Source organism: Myripristis murdjan, chromosome 24 (assembly GCF_902150065.1).
Source record: "Myripristis murdjan chromosome 24, fMyrMur1.1, whole genome shotgun sequence".
NCBI classification, from domain to species: Eukaryota; Metazoa; Chordata; class Actinopteri; order Holocentriformes; family Holocentridae; genus Myripristis; species Myripristis murdjan.
In genome coordinates, this window is record NC_044003.1 from 14,396,023 (window position 1) to 14,421,063 (window position 25,041).

At 40.7% G+C, this 25,041-nt stretch overlaps 1 protein-coding gene across 1 annotated transcript in view; it reads left to right on the forward strand.

Annotated features, from left to right (window-relative positions):
• Nucleotides 1–25,041, forward strand: part of scara5 (scavenger receptor class A, member 5 (putative)) — a 90,157-nt gene that overhangs the window by 26,008 nt on the left and 39,108 nt on the right. The window contains exons 4-7 of the mRNA XM_030047738.1: nt 16,921–17,120; nt 17,708–17,886; nt 18,630–18,756; nt 18,978–19,146. Of these exons, the coding sequence (XP_029903598.1) occupies nt 16,921–17,120; nt 17,708–17,886; nt 18,630–18,756; nt 18,978–19,146 (675 nt within the window). The remainder of the gene's footprint in view (nt 1–16,920; nt 17,121–17,707; nt 17,887–18,629; nt 18,757–18,977; nt 19,147–25,041) is intronic.

Consider the following 25,041-nt stretch of genomic DNA (forward strand, 5'->3'; position numbering starts at 1 on the left):
ACACATTCTTATTCGCTCAAGCAAACATGAATTCACAAACAGACATATGCATACACACATATTAAAACACACACATTCAGTGCACACATACCTACACACTCAACCACGCACATATGCACACACATGTGCACACATGCCGGCACGCGTACATGCACACACACACACACACACACACACGCTCACACTCACGCTCACACATGCATGTCACATGTATACACACTCCCAGAGCCCCTAAATTGACTCTGACAACATAAAGCCTTTTCTAATGAGTTTCTGTACTGGGCTCAGGGTCCTTGTGAAGAATAGAGTCTGGAGAAGGTCCAGTGCTCCCAGTAGGAGTCTATAGGAGGAGGCACACACACACACACACACACACACACACACACACACACACGCAGTCAGTCAGTCAGTCTCCTCTGTTCCTGTATAAGTCCCAGTAGTCAGCAGACAGGTCCATTCAGGCAGTCAAACACACAGGTCATTAAATGTCAGGCCTAATTGGACCATCTCTCTCTCTCCCTCTCTCTCTCTCTCTCTCTCTCTCTCTCTCTCTCTCTCTCCCTCTCTCCTTCTCTCTCTCTCTCTCTCTCTCTCTCTCTCTCTCTCTCTCTCTCTCTCTCTCTCTCTCTCTCTCCCCTGATTTTCTCCCTTATAATCTACTACTCATGGAAACTCAGCTAATTAGCATTTTGATTTTTATTATATAAGATTTCACAGTTAAGTATAAAGACATTCCACAAATACTTCATCCTAGTGCTCTTACACCCTGTATATATTTGTATGTTTTAAAATCATTCATTCACCAAACCCTAAGATGTGGTAAAGTCGCTGCAATAAAAGTTCTCTAGTAACAAATGTCAAAACTATATGGCCTTGAATTTCTGAGGTCAGGGAATATGCCATTTTAGGTTGCAACGATGCAGAGCACCAAGAGCCTTTCGCCTTCAGCTCTGCCCTTGGACAGATGAAATCATTAGATGCAATAAAGTGGGACACCGGGGCGCATAAATAACTACAGCACAAGTAAACACAGCAGGCCTCACCGATGCAGCTCTCCACAAAACAGCTAAAGTGATTTTATAAATCTGCAGGAGAGGGGGGTTTAACGCTCTGGGGATTTCAAGAGCACAACAGCAGGCACGCAAATTAGTTCTCTAAATGTTTTTTTTTTTTTTTCTTTTTTACTAGCAGACTAATTAAGCAACAGCAGACTCATGGCAGGCTGTGCTCAAGTCTTGTACATACACACACGCACACACACAACCACCTACTGTGGTGATTGGGGCAAGGGGGGGTGGGTGGGGGTGGTTTGGTCAAATCTACCTAATTGCTGCACTGGAGCAAAGTGAAGTACAACAAAATCTTCAGCGGACAGTTATGGGAGCAGGTAGTGCTGTGCAGTTGTTTGTTTCCAGCTGTGTTAAAGCGATGATATCACAGCACGGATAATTTAAAAAATGGTTTGGGACAGAAGAACACAAAGAGATCGTCCCCAAAGTAATAATCCACAACACTTTAATAAAAATAAATGTCTTTTGTGCTGCTCTCTCATCACCGATTGACATAACACAGTGGTGATACATCACATGAAAGTGAAAATCATAATCTTCTGCCACACAGGAGCGGATGCATTTTGCATTTCCAGTATGTGAATAGCAGGAGAACTGAGCAGTCATAGCCGCCACGGTTGATCGGACAAAGAAAAATGTGCCACCTACCAAAACTCAAACTTCAGCATTAGGAAATCTGTCACAGTGCAGTGAATGAGAGTCCAACACCAAAGGTGTCACTAAATCAGAAAAAAAGAAGGATCTTGCAGATTACTGCTTTAACAAACTGTGTAGGCGTTGGTTTGTTCGGCCTTTTGTTTCATTTCATTGCACAAGGGATTAAAGCTACAGGTCATATGTGCTCTGACTGAGGCATATTGTGCATATTGTTTTCTATGGTGGTTTCTCTCTGTGTGTATTGTGTTGAATTCATTTTGTAAGCTGCACTCATGACTTTCTTGGTGGGCCTCTGCCACATACACACAATGTATCCGTTTACATGTACAATCAAACTACAGTAAAGAAGTAGCATCACACACAGATCCATATACAAGTACATACACACCAAGAATATTGTACGGTCCCAGATAAATATTGCACACTCCCCTAGTCTCCACTGCACAAATGCTGTATACTAGAAATTGCCACAGACACCCTACAGCAAGATATCGCAGTTTCCCCCCGATAAGAGTTGTTAACATAATGTAACCACATCTTTTGTCAGTAAATATGTAAGTAAGTAATTGCATATGGTTGTATCATCAGAAAATTTGATAATGCAGTTGTTTGTATACTGGTTTCTCCAGTCATTTGTTGTTTCCAGCAGTCTGTGTGTTTTGTAATGCTGCAAGATGTTTGTGCCTGTCTTTCACCGTGAACCTTAATCTCCCAGTCACAGTAAACATTTTGCTGGGATGCCTCCAATCTTGGATATTTTTTTTTTATAAAGAGCTAAGCTGAGACCATAAGTCTGCCTAGATGCAATTTCCTGTCTCTCATCATGTGAAATCAACCCTAAATTGCTGTTTCACAATGAAGGCAAAAGCATGGTTCAATTTCACGGCTGAAATGGACTAAAATGCTTTACACGTGCTCTACCTCTTTGTTTGCATACATGTTTCTGTGATGTGCTTTTACATTTTTACGTTGGTATGTTTTTATGAGTGCTGTAAACCGGTGGCCTTTGTGATAAAATTCTGCAACTTTGGTGCACTCAGAGGACAACATCATGCTCAGCTCTGTCCTTGCGTTATCAATAACTAAGTTATTTGTAGGGATGCACTGAATCCACTTTTTTAAGATCCGGCCAGATACTGGGTTCGGGATTCAGCCCCTAAAACGTGCCAGTAAGGCATCCATGGAGCCTGCACTTTTGGTAATGTAGCACACAGGCAGATTGTGAAATTTGATCAAAGCATGAGAGAAAATCAGGAGAAATGACACTCAACTCAACTTTATTTATATAGCACTTTAAAAACAACCACAGCTGAAACAAAGTGCTGAACATAAATGATAATAAAACAACAAAACAGTTAAAACAGTAGAATGAATAAAAACAATCAAACAAATTAAAACTACTCCAGCTACTCCAGCAGAGTAGCGGGAGACCTGCATGAGGGAGGAGGTTTGTCAAGTAGTATTATTTTCTTTGGCTGCAGCTGGATCCAGAACTGCTGAAAATGACTGGATCTGGTACATCTGTAATTATTTAATATAATAATTAAAACTAGGCTTAATATGCAGTGTGATAGACAGCAAGCTATTATGGCATTATTGCACAGAAAGGCAGCAAGTGAGAGAAACTTTGACCCGTACGTTATTGGTGAGAGTCGAGCTGATCCCATTTAAATTCCCCCCAGCGTTGCTACAGGAAATGCACAGTTACCCCACCAGGAGCCAGAGAGCAGGTGCTTTCATCTCTCTCTCTCACACACACACACACACACACACACACAAACACACACATCTACTCAGCCGGCCGACATCTCACAGCAGGAGCCCCACTCTGATCTCTGTCACATCAGAGAAGGTCCGGGGTTAGAAATCAAACAAACTCCACCACCGGTTCACACGGACATTCCTGCTGCTAGGCTACAGCTGGGTGTTAGGAACTCCTTGCAGGCTTGAAATGATTATTAAGTTGCTCCTCTTCAAAAGGGATAAAAGGAATATTATTTTTTAAATAACACTGACGTATGATTGGTCTTGTAGGCCCTGAATTGAGCATGTTGGATCTTAGTTAGCCTTGTCAGTTGTTTTCCTAGAAGAGCTGGTTTAAATCTCATGGGTTTTCTATATTCACTCACAAGGAGGTGCGAGGCAAAAATAACTGTAAAAAATATTTCTCTCAAAAAATGATCATATTTAATGTGAACACCATACTTTTAAACTCTAACTTCTTTCCTGGAAATGTTATAACCTTTTGTATTACCTGTCAGATTGGCTGTGCTACCGGGACACAGAAAACTATGCTGAGAAAAAAACAAAAAAAAAAACATCAGGGCTGGAGCACAGTGCCTTTCTCTAGTCATCTCGTCTTTAATGAATTTATCCTTCTTCCCTCTGGCCAAAGGCTCCATCCAGACCTACAAGAAAAACAAACTATCACTACTAAACAAGCAAAGTATACATTCCTTCACTGCAGTTGGTCTGGACCGGCCGTGCTGTTTGCAAGCCAGCGTGCACTATTGTCTGTTGTGGGTTGTAGTTTGTTTAATGTACCGTCCAGATTTTGGATGGATTGTTTTATTGTCAAGAGCCTCTGCGGTAGATTGTGGTCGATACTTCAGCAGAATCCAGGCCTGGTAAGCAGGTTTGAACAGGGAGCACCAACAAAATCACTGACCCATTGGTTTTGTTTCCATTAAACACAGTGGCGGATCCAGGAGTTTTTAGATGGGGTGGCCTGCGGAGGGACGATTGTGGCATGGAACACACAGCTTTGGATGAAGATTAATAAAGTTTATATCAATAATGTTTTGACCTATAAGCTCTAAAATGCATGGACTGTTTTTCCTGAAGGACAAAGTTAGTGAATGAAATAATAATGATGATGATCGCACACCCAAAACAGGACATTTAAAGTGCTGATAAAGCCTGTTACCAAAAGGAGGGCCATGCTAAGATAAGTCGTAAGTAGTGCAAAACCTAGCCAAATAAAGTCCAAACAAATTTCATCAGAGCTGGCATGGGAAGAAAATGGTTAGTGGCTTAAAAACGTACATCTTCCGCATGAAATTAACCAATTAGACGGTGTCTTATAGTTGCTTTAATTTTTTGAAAAAGTGGAGTCGGCGTTTCCCTCTTAAATGGCAACAGACTGTAAAATACATATATTTTGATTATTGTGTATTAAAGGTTATAAGTTATTCAGAGTGAGGTTGAAAGGGGTGGAGGCAATGTTTGCAGACAACAGAGAGCGACGGCCAGTAATTTGTTGTTTAGGAATGCTTTAAATGAATGTTGATGAAGTGAAAATGATGGTCCATGTAGGGGTGTAAGAAAGTATCGATACACTTGAGTATGATGTTATTATATTTTGTGATACTGTATCAATTCTCAAAAGTGATTTTTAATTAATTGTTTACATGCAAAGATTTGTGGCAGGTTCATTTTTTGTGTTTAAAGGCCTGACCGTTAGATATCAGTTTTCCTGAAGTTTGATTTTTGAGAGAATGCAGTATATCACCTTGCCTACATTATTGCAATATACTGAATCATAACCCCTGCATCGTGATATGTACCATTTCACCAAGTTCTTGTCGATACACAGCCTGAGGGCCGTAACATGAACATCTCGCTCTAGCCAGATGGCTTAAGTTGGCAACCCTGCTTCATGTGAGTCTGAGATGTTTTGTGTGCGCTGGTCCCCATTATCATTATTAAAGCTTCAGTGTTGGTAATTTCCCACAAAGCAAACGAGACTAGATGGCTTTCCTGTTAATATCCTGTTCCATTATACATAGACCCGTATCACTGCATTAAAGCAGCGTCCCGCAACATTTTTTTCAATAACATCACTCTTTAAAGGGCAAAATCTCAAGTTACCCCAGTTTAAAATGTATTAAAAAATGTCAAAAGGCCAACACACACACACACACACACACACACCATAAGTGGTTTTTGAGAGGGGTGTGGTGTAAATGTGACTTACCATAACTGGGCAACCTGAGCCTGGGACGATGTAGGTCGCCACCCTGTTCTGGCAGGGATGGAGAGGCCACCGCCCGTCACTCCCTCTACTTGCTCTTGATATAAGTTAGGCTCCAAAAGTTCGTTTCACACAAATATGGCACACAGTAGTGGATCTCAAACTTTTTTCAGTAAAGCAACCACCTATTTAATATTTTTTCAGTCAGGTACCCTCCGACTAGAGCAAAAAAATTGCAACAAAAAAAGCCTAAAGAGGTACATTATTGTCTGAAACAACAACCTGATACTGACGATATTTTGTCAGCCCTGTTTTTGCTTCTTTTTCACTTCTTTCTTCTCGTTTTCAGTTGTATCACTGCTACATTTTTTATTTTTGTATGGCTTCCCAATGATAGTGTACAAACGTCCTCGCTCGACGACCACAGCAGCAGATTTAAACCACAAACACACACATTTGACACCTTCGGGAAACCTGGAGGAAATACTGAGTATATTTGTATTGCACTTATTGTAGCATAGGCTGGTTATCTCACATACCCCCTGTAGTACTCTAACGTACATTTGAGAACCAGAATCGCGATGGCGCTGCTTGAAAGTGTTGGTTACCTCTTTTCCAGTGAAATCCAAAACCCGTCCAAAGCCAGGTGCTGAAATTTTGTTTTTAATGTTCAATCCTCCCTGATCTACACTAGTTGTTCCTGTTCCAGCAGTGGTAAGTTTTGAGTTTTCAGGTGCACATGAACTCCAAGGTTCACGGACCAAGTCTCTTTAGCACACTTCATCATCACTCGCTCTTGTCAGCCGTTTCGACTTTTCAGACTTTTCAGATAAATAATTACTCAGTTTGTTATGATGACTTGAGAAATGCCCGGTAAAGACAAGAGGCTGTCGTGGCACTGCCTTTTCTTTGACTGAATGATGAAGGTGAGGCTCAGATAAGTTAAGATTCTGGAGCCTTTCTTTTCAAAACTGTTTTGATGCGTGTTTGTTAGCATCACACTACACACTCATCAAAAGACACCAGGACATAATGCTGACCCCGGCACTGACGTTGTGAGACAAATTTTGATGACATATGAGGCGGCTAGTCATCTGAATTTTCATGATATGTCAGAATATTTTACTTTTTGATGGTGCCCTGTTTCATCATTGTCTGATAAAGCCAGAGAAAGGCTGCATTAAAAATAATTTTTCAGAGGCTTATTACTGCACATTTAAAAAATGAAAACTGGTTATTTCTCATGCTCATCTCCGTATTTTCAGATATTTTCTCATCTGTTGTATATTGCGTATGCTTGATATGATCTTATCATATATACAGTATATATACACATACATCATGCTGCAGCAACCCCTAGTCTTTTGTAGTCTTTGCTTGAAATTATCTAATGGTCACTTTTTGATGTGAGGCAAGAAAAACAGGTTGTTCTGTCTCGGATTTTAAGGTCCTGTAATTTCATTCTCGTTCATCCTGGAAGACGCCCAGGTCTGCAGTTCGCAAAAGACTCTTTCTTCTCTCTTTCCTTCCCTCCTTCCGGCCCCTGGCAATCCCTCAAACTCAAGTAGGATGTTGGTCAGCCTGTCTAGGTGAAGGTGACTGGTCTCTCTTTCTCTCTCTCTTTCTCTCTCTCTCACACACACACACACACACACACACAAACAAATACAATTACACCAGTGACAGATGTGGTCAGAATATTTGAGTTTGTGTTCTTTGAGGGTTACGGGAAATGGCTGCTGTCAGAAAGTCAGTAAGTGAGAGAGTTGGTGTGGGTCCATTACAATTGCATGATGAGATGGGTCTCTCTCTCTCTCTCTCTCTCTCTCTCACACACACACACACACACACACACACACACTGCGGATAGATGGTAAATCGACTGTTTTGTACAGAGAACAGAGAGGTTTTTGATATTTCTTCAGGCTGCTGGTTCTCTCATCCTCCTCCGATGTCACATCACATTCCTCTCTGGCTATTTTAGAATTAGCTCATATTGTTCATACTATATACTGAAGTTATTTCAATCAGTAGAAGTGAGCTGTTCCTTTGCAGAAAAATTACTTATAAGCTTGAATGAAAATACAGCTCCTCTTTCATTTGTCAGTTACATCCCACCTACACCTTTTTGTCCCAATAATCAATTTATATCTGCACACCAGGGCTGACAGCTGCTTACTTTTACATGATCTTTTATTCAACAGATTGTCAAGTGATGTAGCACATGCAGCTGTGAACAAAACACTCAAACACTATTTCAGATTTCAAGAGGTGACCCGCCACTACACCCCTCGATGGGACCAAGCATAATTTTTTTAGTCATGTATTGGCATTTGAAAAGTATTTCATTCAGAGCTGTGGTCTAAATCCAGCCTCATTCAGGATGGCAAAGTCATCCCAGTTATTCTCTGGACCAAACACAACAATAATAAAAAATAAATAAATAAAAAATAACCCTGCTTGTTCTGATTGTTTATTGTTTCTGTGTTTGGGTTGGAGAAGTGGAGAAGTCTGATACATTTTGGGAAAAATTAATTCCAACAAGATGTGCTGGGATGGGGAATGTCATGTCAACACCTTCCCCGCTTCACTCGCTTATCAGATCTGTTCCCTCGATGAATGTCTGTGCGGAGGTGGAAAGGTCAGCGGCTCACAGGAAGAGGCCGACTGAAGCTTTGTAGTTGTGTCTCAAGTCTCCTATCAGCCGTGTCTGGCGCTGTCATGGAGGTCCAGTGGAAAATTGATTATGTGCAAGTAATGGCTAAATATATACTAACATGTAGAAGAAAAGAAGATAAGAACGATTTAAATGGTGCATCAATTTCAGTAAAGTTGCAAGTAAATGAATTGTCAGGTGGAATAAATTTTAGTTACTGAAACAGAAAGTGCTGGAGAACGGTCAACTCTGGCAAAAACATCTAGCAAACTAGTTTAGCAAAACAAATCATTATAGCTACTCAGCTTTAGTTAAGTAACTGTTGATGAAATTAAACTGCTGGGTAGGGTGGCACCAACTGTAACTCTGTTAATCGGTTTGTGTGTCAAGTCCACACCAAACTCTTAGTGGCAAGTTGGCTTGCACCATTCAAACTTACATCAAGGAATGTCTAGGTTTTTATTAACAAGTAGTTCGTTTTAAACTAGCTGAAAAATATATCCACTGCCAGTCACTACTTGCTACTCGCCACGCAATGTCAGCTAATTTGCCATGCCGTTGTTCCAACAGCCCTTTAACCCAAAACCCTAATAGTCCAAGAAATGTCCCATTGGACTGAATGTGCATTAGTCCGACGGCCCTTTATCTCAAAAATATAATGCCAGTTTCTCTGAAAAAACACACTTTGGAGTTGTTGGAGTTCGATGACTGCGGGCCCTGTCCATGGTCCTGAAGCAGCGGGGCGTTTACCCTTAGTAGGCTCTTTCCGATCTTACACCAAGCAACATGTCACGCGATTTTACTATCGCCCACAAATTTACAATGTTGGAATAACCCTACCCCTAATCCTTTTTGGACTATTGTATGACGCAGCGTTTGTTTTTGAGATGACGGCCTTCAGACTAATGGGCCATCCCCATAATTTACAAATCAGGTGTGTGAACTAGCAGTCAGTTATCCAAACAATAAATCAGACTAATAGTGGTGAAATCATCAGTGTTCAATCAATAAAAGCACAGACATGATTAACCATCTCTACTCGGTAAACTATTGTTGAAATGGCAAAGTTTTAATTGAGTTACATCAGCTGAAACTTCTCAATAATCTCTTGACAAAAAGAGTCAATTTCCCACTGGGATCAACAAAAGTTTTATCTTTTCATCATTATAAATGTATCAAATTTTAGTTTTAGTTGTGGTTTCCAAGGTGAAAGGACGAAATGTTTGGGACCACAGCTCCTCAGGACATCCTGTTGAGCCTTGTGCACTATACTGCCCCAAAGTTAAATGTCTCTTTGAAGTGTAAATAACTTCAGGCGTTCAGTAAGTCTGTTTGTCATGGCAGGGACCATGAGAGCTAAATGAAGCCGCTGCTCATTTTTTCCCTTGGTAACACACGCAGGAACAGAAACCCACACGCACACGCACACATCCTATTAAGTAACTTTATTAAAAAGCCTGTGAGAGACCTAAACAGGGAGATTAGTAACCATGGGTGCAGGGCCAGAAAGCAGAGCACTGCAGGGCCTTTGCGTTGTACAACACTTTAACACGACAGAAGGACAAATTATGAAAGGCCTGTAATTCAGAGGGAGGGAAGGGTCTGAGAGTAAGAGACCTAAATCCTCTGTTAATACAGCACTTCCCACCCCTCCCTGTTGATAGAAAACAGGCCCAAATGCACTGCAACATGTTGTGATTCTGCACAGGCCGACTACTACATTCATACTGCTGACATACACTAATTAGACTGTATCCGTTTAGATGAAACTTTAATGATTCCCATTTGGAATTGCAGCAGCAAAGAAATATAGGACTATAAATTCCAAAAGATGGAGGTATGAAACAAAACACAACTGCCAGTAAGAACATATAAAATCTTTGAACAATAACATATGAATAAAAACTGTGGAAATGTGCTGATGTTAGAAAACACAGCCTGTAGTATATGTAATATGCTGCCACTGTCCTCTGATTAGCTTTAGTTACTTAATTAATTAGTTAGTCTGTTAAGTGTGATTGTAAAAAAAATTCAGTTGATTTAATTGGATTTTACAGAGAAGTGCAACATTATAAATGTCTAGAAGAGTTAGGGGCCTTGGGATTTGCTCTGTCACTCCACACAACCTCTTTTTTACTCATGTCCACAGGTTTATGTCCCCCAGCCCCCACCACAGCCCCCACCCACCCCTGCACAAGCAGCAGATAAAAAGACAGATGAAGCCACGGTGTTGGCTTTGGCTTTGGCTTTGACCTTTAAGGAATGCAGCTCTGATACTCTTCCCTCTGTCCTCTCTCGCTGTCTCCCGTGATGCTGCCCAGCAAGCCTGTCTGTCCCACTGGGAGCATGTGTGTGTGTGTGAATGTGTATGAACAAGAGAAAGAATTTGTTGAATCTTTATTTTTATGTAGGCTTTATATAGGATAGGCTTAAGCAGGTTGCCTTAGCAGAAAGACAGAAAAAAAGGAAGAATGGAAGAAAGACAGAAGTCACAGTCACACTGGTTGTCTGTGAAAAGCCTTTAATCTGAATTAGTTCTAATGTTGAAAACTTGAAAATGCGTCATCATCAAGCCAATGCCAAGACAAAATTGTTTTTCTATCCAAACTTTATTACAGAATAGAGTGAATGGCCCTCCTCAACGTCGTTTTCATCTGTCAGGACTGTTCAGGGCAATGATTCTGTCACAAACTCTCTAACAATAATCCTATTCTACACAGCAACCAGATCGCCAGACAAAGGCAGACATTGAGGACAGTGTTAGGGTCTTCCTTTGACACTGCGGGACAGAGTGTGTGTGTGTGTGTGTGTGTGTGTGTGGTCGGGGCCGGGGGTCTGGCTGATAACTGTCTGTTTTCTCATCCTTGGTTCAGACAGAAAATGAAAGAGCCTGGTGTCTGTTTCTGGTCCTAAACACAACCCAGCCTGTATGTCTCTTTGCCTCAGATATGCACAACAACCTAGTAGGAGCTGTCTGTTCAGCTAGGAAGTGGATCAGACATTTGACAAAGAAAATGTTCAAATGTTCAAAGATTAAAGCACAATGCAAAATCAAAATGTATTTCTTTAATAATCACATTAACGTATCAGTCATTTAACATGGAATATATTATTGGCCAGCGCTAACAAATATAAAGGATAATACATGATGCAGTTATACTTGTGAAAGTTGTATCATAGTTGATTTTTCAGCAAATCTCTTAGTTTCACTAATACTGTTCATGTGAAGTAGTGAGTTCAAGTTGGCCTTGTTAATAAAACAAATAAAACACTCTTGTGGGGCGCTGGTAAAAAAAATGATGAAAAACTATGCAACATGTCTACAGCTGTCTGAAAGGGTTTCACCATTCATTATAAACACACCTTCAAGAAGGCAGCCCTGTTGCAAAGGCCACACAAATCCACACTGGGCCTTCACGCCAGGTCAAAACAAGTAGAGCCAGGCCAGCACTTGTGTATGGAAAAACGGCACCAGACCCTGGCCTAAAGTCAAGTACAGCATGTAAAAATTATATTGTGTCATGGAGTATAAGTACGGGGTCTAAAGAACACATTGCTCATTCACTTGATCAGTTCAGAAATTTACAATGCAAAAGTCACTTTTTCTCAGTTGATCATTTATTCGGCACTCGTCCCAGTCTTTGTTGATGCCACAAATAGTGGGACTATGAACTTTTAAATATGTCAAACAGTCAGAAAGCAGCTTGCCATTCTCCGTTGTGGCTCTGGTAAGATCCCGAGCCTAGACCAGCTGTGAGATGAAATGCCTGTGGATTACACTTCGAGTGGAGTTACTGATTTCAACTTTTGCAACCTCACTGTAGAGTGGTAGTGAGGTTGAGTATTTCTCACTTTTAGTCAGGCTGTCATGTTGAAAAAAATGATCCAAATGCAAGAATGACTTCAGTGGTGTGAATAAAGCTCAATCAGAGAAACCATCTGCAGGCTGAGGCAGTAATGCAGGATCCATCCACATTGCATCCTAAGGCCCAGCTGTTGTGCTGGGCTTGGCTTACCGAGCCAAATATTGAGCCAGAACATATGATACATTGATGGATAAAGTGTCCTCTTCTCGCCAGAGAATCTCGCTAGAGAATTCAAATACCATGAAGCTGTGAATTTGGGAATACAACGAATCTGTTTTGAATATCGTTTCCATCACGCCATCACCTGTGTGTGTGTGTGTGTGTGTGTGAGAGAGAGAGAGACAGAGAGCGCGTGCTTGTGTAAACAAAGGGAGAGGAAAGAATTGGAGGAAAGGGGGGGAACAAGACAAGAGATGGCTTTCCCATCCTTAACTGCGAGAAGTTATAAATGGATTTGTCAGGTGCACGGCTTGTCTTTCAGTCTATTCCTCGTCATCCACTCCCCAATGTCGCAAAACACACACATTAGAAGCTGCTCCTCTTTCGAGACATAACTCAGTAGCAGTATGACATTATGAGGGCTGATGACTGAAAGAAAAGTGCATTATGACTCTGCTTTCTCTCTTCCTCACCCTGCTGCTATAAAGCGGCTGCATTCACACTGCAGGCCTTAGTGCTCAGTGTTGATTTTTTTTTTTTTTTTTTTTGTCCGACTCTTCACATTCATTGTTGAAAGCATGACTGATACTGATGTCAATGTGAACAGAGCTCCACCCTGTAATGACCAGCATGCGGTCAGTTTTGACACACCCCACCTACTTTTATTTGAACGGAGGCGTCTCACTAAATACTAATGAAATTTTAACTTCCACCACTGGCTGCTTGAGTCATTGTCCTCCACATTTTTCTGCTCAAATGGATTCAGAGCTATGACAACAGCGGTCTGTCCCATGGAGACTGATGTAAAAAACACATGAGCTTGATGACAGCGACAGTTCATGGATCAGATGTGTCAGAATTATAGTTTCATATGGATGTGGGCTACATTTGAAATGAAAAGATCCATGTGGATTTTTTTTTTTTCTTATAGCACTATACTAATAAACATGACTCTGTGTCACAGGACGGAAAGAAATCTGTCAGCTGGAATGTGAATACAGCTGTAGAAATTAACATTGTTTAATGCATGGCCAGTGCACCAAACAATGGCCACAGCAAAGTCAACACATCTGAATATTCAGGGAAATAATTACATATATATTATCTACAACTGTAAATATAGACAGACAATGTATATAGATAGAAAGTTTTTTTTTTTTTTTCCAACGTGTGCTGGCACATTTAGGTACTTCCTCTGTGCATTATGCATTTAAATACAAAATCTAGTATCATAGAGTTAAACATATACATTTTGCACATCTTTTTTTCTCCATATTCTCATGTTTTTTTTTCTATTTGTGCTGAATGGCATGTATTTATTTTCTAATACTGAACTTCTGTCATATATTCCACTCATTTCTGGTCTCACTGTGCTCTTCTGTCATTTTGTGCTGCCTGCATAGACGGTGCAAAGCTTAAATGTGTTTTTTGTAGTTTTGCATTCACATATATATTGTAAGCAGTTGTTTTCATGTTGACATGGGAATGCTTAGTGCCCCTCAATTTTATATTTTGCTTTCCCTTGGGAATCGTTGAAGTTGAAACTCATCTAATCTAATCTAGTGTAATGTCATGTAACCTAATCTAATTTCCATAATTACATTGTGAAACAAAGCCAAAACCATCCAAAGCCAAAACCATCCACAGCCAGGGTACAAGTGAAACAAATAATAAAAAAAAAAAAAACTGGTTGTGAATCACTGGACAGCTGAAAAAGTCAGTCTCCCCATTTAACCTTAAAACCCTTAAAAGTGTTTCTCTCTTAAATATCTTTCAGTTGAGAGTTCGTTTCTCCCAAATGTCATTGTTTCAGCAGCTCAGAAAAACAGCCTCGCTTTCATCTTGACCTGCTCGCAGTTTTCAGTTTATCCGGTGGGTTTTCAAAGGGTTTCATAAGTCCAACGACCGTGACGTTTTCTCAACCCATAGAGGACCATGTAATGCTCCAGCTGATGTAAAGTCCAAGTTTAGATTTGCAAGGTTTTCACACGTCAGCAACAATTTACAATCTACCCTATAAAGCAAGCTCTCTTTATCCAACTTGTTTTTTCCTTATTCTTTTCTTTGCATCTTTTCCCCCCTCCCATCTCTGTATATCAGAACTGAGAAACCTGTTAAACTGAATCTTGGAAGTTTTATGTAATAGTTTTTTGTATTTACATGTGCAAGCAGGGTTATGAGCTTCATGACACTCACAGTGAGATGTAGTTGTTTGAAATTGAAGCAGAAGGCTGTCTTGTGTGTGTGTGCGTGTGTGTGTGTGTGTGTGTGTGTGCAGTGTAAGAGATGGACAGAGTCAGGATGAGAATGAGAAAGTTAAGTTCATCACCTTAAATCAACCCTCTGTTCTTTAGCTGTTTCTTTCTGTCTCTCTAATCGATGTTGTTCTCCTCCTTCTTCTTTTCCTTCTTTTTCTATTAATTCATCTCCTCCACCGTCTCCTCCTTCTTCTGATTCATCTCTTCTTCTAATTCATCTTCTCCTTCATCTACTCCTTCTTCTTCTAATTCATCTCCTCTTTCATCTTCTCCTTCTTCTTCTAATTCATCTTCTTCTTCTTCTAATTCACCCCCACTCCTCCTCCTTCTTCTAATTAATCTCTTCCTTCCTCTAATTCATCACCTCATTCTTGTTCTCCTCCTTTTTCTTTTCTTTCTTCTAATTCATCTCCTTGTTTTTGTTCTCATCTTTCTTCTTCTCCTTCTTCTCCTTCTTCTTCTTCTTCTTCTTCTTCTTCTTCTTCTAATTCATTTCCTCCTCCTCCTCCTCCCTCCTCCTACTTCTTCTTCTTCTTCTTCTTCTTCTTCTTCTTCTTCTTCTTCTTCTTCTTCTTCTTCTTCTTCTTCTTCTTCTTCGTCTTCTTCTTCATCTTCTTCTTCTTCTTCTTCTTCTTCTTCTTCTTCTTCTTCTTCCTCTTCTTGAGGCTATGGCACCTTTGAGAACCTCTATACGAGCTGATCATGTTTTGGTGTTGTGTGTGTGCGTGTATGCATGTGTGTGTGTGTGTGTGTGCGTGTGTGTGTGTGTGTGTGTGTGCGAAAATGCACTGCATTTGACAGACCATCATTTAGCAATTAAGATCACTCTGTGGGCTTATTTAGTGTTTCAGATCATTAGGAGTAACCCTAACACACATAATGAGCGGGGAGTGTAGATGGTTTGTGTGCAGCCATGCGGCTTTGCAATGTTTTTCTTGCACTGAAGTCATTCAGATGTTTCTTGGCCTCGATGCAAGCACATGTAGGCACAGACGCAAGCATCCAGAGACGCAGGAACAGAAATACACACATGCAGCGAGCGTGAAACATGAGACTGTCATGGGGTATCAGCGTGTCAGAGAGCATGTGTGAAGGGAATTATCTGCTTCCTTCCATTTCCCAAACATTCCCTTCTTCTCTATTTGAGGCAGCAGGCGTTTTTTTTGTTGTTTCTTTTTTCTAGCACATGGGTCCCTGCTGATCTACAGAGAGCATGCCGTCATGGCGTAACGCTGAGGGTTCGGTTTCAAAACATCTCCCGGACTATCGAGCTGTTACCACGCAACGCGTCCCCAACAGAACATGACGCTGAGGAGCTTTTTCTCATTAGGCACAGTCAGGAAAAGAGAGAAGAGGAAAGAACTGGTCTTTATACCAAAGCCAAACACAAGACAAGAAAGGGTCACTGCCAATATGTTCACTCTCAACAAATGGGATGCTTCAGCTTAATAAGTTCTTTCGTAGGTCAGATTGTCCTGTGCCTCGTATTTCACTGCCAATACAAACTTACTTGGTCATGACCTGCTGGCTCCCTTTATGTGTTATATACTGCATATATATACAGTATCATGGGTGTAACAATAAATAAACGATAATGCAATGTAGCACAATAACTCCTCCTGCATTTTTTGTCGTGTTTCTCAGTTACAGATATTGTGATAGATCATAGCTGATTATCTCCTGTACCATTGTTATCGTGGATAAAATATCTTGATGGTATTGTATTGCGAGTTACTCAGTGATTCTACCTCCACTGCATATCTTTTTACACTATAGTATGGGTTTTTTTTTTTTTTTTTTTTTTTTTTTTTTAGCTGAATGAAGTCTTGATCCACCAAGCAACAAAACCATAGATAATGTCTTGCTTTGTAAGCCATAAATATTAAAAAAAAAAAAAAAAAAAAAAAGACTCAAAAAAGCTCAACAGTGATATAATAGCACAATGAAAAAAAGAAAAACCTTTGGAAACTGCTTTTAACTGATAACCACAAGATATTTGGTCACAAGATCACAAGACAATACATGCAACGGCTAAAAGTGACTATTTTAATTCATACATATGATTTTTCAACATTAGAGGAGGTTGTTAAATCATCTATTCATCTTCAAAATATGGGGTTGGTCTAAGCCGACACTAATCTAATAATTTATTCCACCAATCAAATTATGATGTCTTGTCAATCATCAGTCAACTCATTCAGAGGTTTTAGATAAATGAAATCCCTGAATGACCCAGCACTCACCTCTTTCTCTATGTCTCTCGCTCCCTCTCCCTTCCCAGTCTCACGTTCCCAGGTTTCTTCAGAACGGCAGGAGGTGCTGATGGAGAACGTGACCCAGATGTCGGAGCGCTCCCAGCTGCTCCAGCAGACCCTGGGCAAGGCGTCCATGCAGGCTGACCTGCTGGAGAACATCTGGAAGCTGGAGAACCTCTTCCAGAACCACAGCGACTGGCTGCAGAGGCTGGAGATCCTCATCAAGGTACGATACATGCAGTCAAAGGTGGGGAACAGTGCTCAATGTAGAAACCTGAATCGAATTTTGCACCTATTTCACTTTCAGTACTATCATTTCTGGAAATGGTCATCTCAGTCTGAGAGTAAGTTGTTACTTTTGTGATCCTCCCTATAAATGTCAGATTGAAGTTAAATTATTCAGAGTCTCATCTTATTTTCATTTCTCATTCAACATAATATTATTCTTTCTTTTAATGCAGTCAAACATTAAACCAGCTCAAAAAAAAAAATTACAAATACTTTCTCCCCTTACTTTGAGTTTATCAAAATACATAACTATTGGAAACAGCATTTACAATGTCAAATTTTCTAAAGCATGTGATGAATCTCAACACCAAACTCACGACTACAGGGAACTTAACTCTGCTTCTCCCCAAAAAAAGGTTTCCCTAGTGGACTATTCTAGATAAAATGACCTTTTCATCTACACTAGCTGTCATTTACAGCTACTTGTGATTTTCCAAGTTTTCATTGTGATAATTACTAACAGTAATGGCGCCAAAGGATGATAGCAATGGAGATGTTACCAGACCTGTTGTTTTACTCTTGCAGGGCCTGGAGGTGGAGCTGAGGAGCATCCAGGCGCACTCCCTTCAGTCAGAGGGTTACCTGGTGCAGCTGGACGACAGGCTGGCCTCGCTGAGCACCTCCACCAGCAGGAACCTGACAGGCTTTGGTGCGGAGCTGACGCGAGCCTCCACCTGGCTTCGCGAACAGGACCACCTGCTCAGGTACACACATATGCATTATACTGCAAGCTCAATCCCAAAACCTTTAAGATAAGATGCAACAGCAATTATTCCCATGGGGAAATTGTATTGTTGCAGAAGCAGGCTACAGCGGCTCAAATGGGTGGTATTTATGGGTAACCAACAATTGCGCAGCTATGAAAACAGCAAAGAGAACTGTGGAAATGAGAAATCATAAAAATATCAACATCTGAAAAAAACAACAACTGCATATTTACAATCTGTATATAGCATGAATATAAATGTGTGGATGTGGTCTGCACATATACCGCTGCCAGAGCAGAGCAATGAATATAATCACACAAAATGTGGAATGCAGCAATAAAACCTTTTTTTTTTTTTTTTTTTTTTTTTTTTATATAACCACTCAAATGCACATAGACTGCTATAGTATTGCATCAGTGTTGACAAAAATGTACACTGCGTTTTTTGCAGTGTATCAGGATTGTCCCCATTGCTTGCACTGAAGCTGGGATTAAGAGGCGGAGGCGCCTGTCCAAAACAGGGAAAATGGAGGAAATGAAACCAGCCTATATGCTTCATTAGTGCCAAATACAAAAAGGGAATGTGTTCAAAAATCTGCAACAATTCCTTTGAAATGACAGATGTATTGAACATACAACAGAAAGTGCATGTGCATGTCTGTGGGTATATGTGTATCCCTTTTGGAAAACCAAGCCAAAGGAAGAAAGCCCTGTTTGATGCTGTTTCTGTTTGATCTGCAGGGACACCTCAGGTCAGGTCAGTGGGCTCAGAGAGAGGCTGGAGGAGGTTAACTGGACGGTGGGAGCTGTCAATCATACCTTCAGCAGTGACATAAACATTCACCACTTGAAGATCCAGGATTTGCAGGTTCGGGGATGCTTACAGTTCAGCTGACCTCGGCTGTTTTTTTTTTTTTTGTTTGTTTGTTTGTTTGTTTGTTTGTTTGTTTTTGCCCATTCACTCTTCTGACATCTTGCTCATGAAATTTTGGAAGCAGTGGCAGGCTAAGTGGACAGTGTGTTGTGTTGGTGCGGGACACTGCTGCTGACACATTGACTCTGTCACTGCTGATGTCCCGCTCTCCTCAGATCCAGATCAGCAACATCACAGAAGACACCACCAGTCTGTGGGTGACCCACGTCCACACAGAAGCCCAGCTGAGGAACGAGATGGAGATCCTCAACACAATCACAGAGGACCTGCGCCTCAAGGACTGGGAGCACTCCATGGCCCTGAAGAACCTCACCATACTGGAAGGTAAAGCAAGAGCTGTGGCTGTCTTTTCTGAGGTCCAGACGGGTGCAGGTTAGACTGTTTATGTGGTAATTAACAGGTGTTACATGTACTATTTTTAATATATCACTGATAAAAAATAATAATAATAATAATAATTCCTTGGTATAATTTCTATAAACAAACTGTGGAACATGGTCACAGTGACTGGTAGCAATGATTGGTGGCCCCTGTCTCACACCAGTGGGGTTGTTGATGCTCTTGCTTCTCAAAATTAATTAAAATTAAAATTAAATCCTAATGCTTTTGCCGCACTAAAGCAGGAAAAACATGTTGAATATGCCTCCATTGGCCTCTCATTCCTTTTAGATTTTAGTTTTTATTTATCTGCACATATAAAACAAAGCAGCAGAAACGCATCAACAACAGAAAAGAAGCGAGATGTGCAGGTGAGGATATATTTGAAAGTCGTAAGTGAGGTAGACAGAAATACTGAAATGCAATTTGAAGCTAAGTGTCCAATAGCTGAGCCGTTATTATATCTAATAGGAAACTGACAGAACCCAGTACAAAACATTGGGAAGTGTAATCTATCTGTTTTACCTGTGCTACCTGTCTGTCTGTTCCATAAAAGCAATCTCCCTTTTTGCTGCAAAGAAAATTGCACATAATGTGAAATGCAGTGTAAAGGCCAGCAGAGGCTGCTGATCTTATGTTTCCTTACAGTAATTACAGTGACTTCTCAAACTTCTCAAAAGAAACAGTCTGCACTCAGTGGAAACTCAGTAATTGACTGTGTGTTTTAGCATGACAGGCAACTCCATTGAAAGGAAAAATCTTTTTCAAAACAAAGCAGGCCATTAATCAAGCAATGGTAATTAAGAACAGACCAGAGCAAAAAAAAAAAAAAAAAAATCACAGAGACAGTAAGTCAAAACTGAACTGAATTGTAATGCTTATGTTTCATTTATTTTCATAAATACATAGAAGGTGATAATGTTATTGGTAAAGCTAACACGGAAAGTCAAGGATTTCTTTGTTGTTGCCAAAACATCTTAGTGGAACCACAGTCTTAAGGTGAGAAAAGATGACACTTTACTGATTTTACTGGGAAACTTGGTTATTGTGGCATAAAATAGTTGGAGGCAGAATACATTCAAGAAAAGAGAATATAAGAAATGAGAAAATACCAGAACATATCAAACAGAAACATATAAATGTGCGTGTTTGCATGTTTTCATGATGTGCAGATATCACCAGCACAACATGGTGAAACAGGAAAAATTAATTTCACGCATTAAAAAAAAATGAAATACATAAGAACGGCATATGCATAAGTATGAAAATAAATTAAAATAATATGAAGGACACACAATAAAACTTGAGCACATGAAAACCAGGTGAACAAAAGCAGGATATGAGTTTGGCTAGAGAAAGAGTCACGGGTCAGTGGGATTCTTCCTTTAATGATCATAAATGTGCACAGCAAATGTGAAGGGATTCAAAGAAGCAGTGTTTACATTATGACATTCATAGCTGGGATCTGTGATGGCATACATGGCAGTGGGTGGGGGGAATCCATAATATCCCCGACACGGTCATTTTCAGAGTACAACATGAGAACTGTAATTCTTGGTACAATTAATCCCCGTGGGTGGAACTCATTGCTGCAAAAAAAGGGGTCTTTAACAATAGCCGGCTTCACTCAATAGGAGTTTGATTTGACCGAATGCAAGTGACCCCAGCATGCAAACGTGATTTTACACCCTGGGATTACTACCCCGGGGTATTGAGCAACTTCGAATGTTCTTACTCCAGTTCATTCGGACCTGATTATTCCCGACGTGGTTTCGCTATTGCTGCCAGCATACCAAATGACTTCTCTGGCTTGTTAAAATCAGAATAGGAATGCCATGATGTAATGCTGGGAAGGGACACGGCCCGAGCTGATTGATGGGAAACTAAAGTGAACGAGACCCCTGATCTCGTGTCTGCTTCATATGTGGGTGGGATGCCGGTTCTCCTGAGCCTGGAAACAATTGTGGGTTAAATTTAGACGCTACGTCCAAATTGAAAACCCAACCACTCAGCTCTGTCATTAGTTTTAGCTCCCCGGCCCATTTGTTTGTTGTTAACTCGCAGTCACCTTAGCCAAGAGCGCTTTCAAATCTTCTCTCGCTCTTCTCCTCTTCTAAGAATCAATCCCTTCTTTTATTTCTTACAGACCCTTTGCCGTCCCACTGTGACTCGGAATGATATTCGCGCTGCACATTATTTATCGTATTAATATTGAAGGAAACACGAGAATCTGTTAAAAACATCCCCTGAAGTGTCTTTTGCTGGAGGAGTCTTAAATCTTTGACATGTGTCCAACACAGGCAAATGTGTCCGAGATGATTCCGATGACAGCCTACATGCATGAAGTCGGCATCAGTTGATGTCCCATTAGGATCAGACCAGTATTTGGAGGATTAGGCCAGTTTTTTGAAGGTGGGAGTGGCTGTACACTCTAAGCCCTCCAAATGAATACAGCTTGTAGAGGAAAGTATGGGAAACAGCAAATTTCAGATTTTCCATTTTCTAGGCTATACAGTGACAAAATGCCAATAAGGGGAAAGTACCACACCGCAGTGCTAAACTAAAACTAAAAAAAAAAAAAAAAAAGTCCTGCTGTATAAGATGCATAAGTACAAAAGCCAGTAAGATTTTCTCCTCTCTGTCTCTCTTTCCCTCATTCCCATGACATTTGTAAGGCACTTGTTCATAGCATACAAATGGTAGCAAGGACAAAAAAGAAAAGACAGTTTTGGAGAGCATTCTTGACTTTCTCCTCTCTCTTCTTTGCCTCCTCTATGGCACTTCACTTCTTCGCCTCTCCTGCTCTTGCCTCTTTCATCGCTCCTTTTCTCCACTCTCCTCCCCTTTGTATGTTACCATGTAACCCTGGTACTAAATGTTTAATTGGCATGAAGCAAATGCCTTCTGCTAGGGTTTCAGGTCTGTCTTTCAATTTGACAGTGATGTGTGTATGTGTGTGTGTGTGTGTGTGTGTGTGTGTGTGTGTGTGAGACAGAGATAGAGAGAAAGACAGAAAGAAAAACAGAGAGCACAGAGTTCACTCTGTGCATGTGTCTGGATCTTTGCATGCATACATACATTCATGCATATGATATATATGATACAGTACAATATTACTGTCAGATGAAAACTGTTATCTAAAAGTATTTCAACTATTCAAGAACTAAGAAAACACATATGTTTTGTATCTCGACCACAATGCATATTTTTTTTATTCAGTGGTGTTTTAAAAGTGTTTTCTACAAACACCAAGAGTTGTGGAATTTTCTCCATCTATTGAGGACCATGTAATCAGAGAGCCTATACAATGAGGTATTCTGCTTACAAGAATATCTGAGGCCACCTCCAGGGGGCGACCTAGAGTCAGTTGGATTTTCCCATAAAATCAGCGCTCCATAACTTTTTCACAGTGTGTTGGTGAAAATTACCAGATGCCGGTTAAGGAGATACACATTTCTATGCGCCTCTTGTTATGCAAACAGTCATCGTTATCTAGCCTCAATGCGAGAGGAAATCTTCTGAAATTATTAGTTTTCCAACCACTGATTTCACATCAGCTTATAAATATGTCTTCATTATAACTTTTGGGCTGTGTAACAGTGATAGCAATAGTCCAATTACTTGTAAATATCTGAAATCAAATGTAGTGATCATTTCATAGCATTTAGCTCCATTGACCGCCATATATTCTACTCTGTTTAGGAGGTGCTCAGCACTGCCCCTGAGAGGGAAAAAACTGTACTGCACTCTATTTTCTGTCTCACAGCAGTTAGTGGCCATGGCTCAGCTTTCTCTGTCTATATGCATTGGTGTAGTGAGCTTTCAGGTGATGTAATGGCCTCTGGCGGTCATATTGGAGGTCGTCAGCTCCTGGGAAGCTGTGAACTGAGAGCAGCAGGCCTCCAGAGTCTAGACTATCACCAGGCAGTCTCAACACAATTGAAAAAAACATTAATGTCTTTGCTGTTTTTGGCCACGGAACTGACCATATCAATGCATTTCATTTGATTTCATGTTTAGATAATGTCAGATTTTCACAGTGTCTGTTGAGCTGTCACTATTTTGTTTTTACCACATTGGTCTTATAGAAGTGTATCAACATCATTGCTTTGCTTGCTGACTAGTTAGGTTGCTTACCAAGGGTCATGTCTAGATGATAACCGTAGATTTGCAAAATCCTCAGACATCAGCTTTTACATCACAACTCATAAAGTCACAGCTTTTGGAAACTTTTGGATGGATTGGTGGGCTGTTCTCATGACCATGGTGTAGCTACCCAACACCACCTAAACATTTCTCTTATCTCCAGCCCTACTAGACACATGAAAATCACCATCACAAGGTATTCACATAGCAACAAGGCCATGTGTTTGTCAAAGGGTTAATCTCTTGTTGCTTAAAGCTGCTGAGCGAAGCAGCAGCAGTGCATTACTGATGTGTTACGAGTTGATTTGAGCAGAGCTGAGCCATGGAAACATTTACAGCCCCTTTTTGTCATCTGATGACCAGTAATGTACATCTGAGTGGCATGTTTGCCTGGCTCAGTCTAGGCTTACACACACACACACACACATATGCGCATTCTCTTCGGGTATGCACACACAGACACTGACACGCTACACACACTGTTCTAACTCCAAATCGAGGTTTATTTAGTAAACATTGATTTAGCTCTACTCTCTGTCAATTTTGTGACACGTCGTTGCTTTGGAAACTAAGGAAAGTTGGCTGTTCTTCTGGTGCGGGTGATTTAATAAATGGCTTTCTATTATAGCCCTGTAACAGTATCGCTTTGAAAAGCCAAAACACTTCTTAGAAAGGGTCTGCCCTAAATCCTCTATCAAAATGAATAGCTTTTCAACACAAGCCTTGGCCTCGAAGATTCGGAACATACATTTTAACGTTTTACCCTCTTTTTGACCACAATCTCGGTCATCTGTTTTCTGTTACAGCGTACTGTAGTTTCAGATAGCATAAACACAGATAATCCCTTGTGTCATCCATTGTATTGATGAGGTTTTCAACATGCTCCTTACCCACCATCATGAAGAATGTCTGTTCAACATGGCTTACACCGCTGTTTTATGATCCGTCTTAAACCGTAACACACACTGCACCACATATATCGCCACTGAAACACACAAAAAACATGCTCGCCGCCATATTGCTCCACCATCAAAGAGGACCTGTCCAGACTTGTACAGTAACTTTGTAAACAGCTGGCGGGGGGGTGAGGGAACTTCTTCACGATGTTAGCGCTGCGGTCTGTTTTGGATGGAGCGGCCCGTGATGTCAGATGTTTTGAGGCTGAGCCGGGAAAGGCCATAGGGCTTGTTATTGTTGAAACGCTCTCTGTTGAATGAACAAATAGGACTCTGAGGGCCAGGAGATTAATAATGTGAAACTTTACTAAAACAAACCAACTATTAACGGGAACACATTTTCTTCAGGACCACCATGGTGAACTGTCTTGAATTCAAATCTCATGCACGCGGACACGCATGCAATCGCTCATGCATATGAATTTGTGTATTGCTTGGCTCATGAGGACCTGTTTAGACCAGGGCCGTGTATTGGCAAGGACCTCAAGATACTAAATTTGTAATTGTATGTGCTGTAGTTGTGCTGCACAAGAATTTCCTGCAAAGGATGACAGTAAATTCTCATGAGGACCTGCTTAGACCAGGGCCGGGTATTGGCAAGGACCTCAAGATACTAAATTTGTATTTGTATGTGGTGTAGTCGTGTTGCACAAGAATTTCCTGTGAAGGAGGACAGTAAATTCAACTCAGCTCAATATGTATCAGGACACATGGCTCATGATACGATTTGCATCATGAT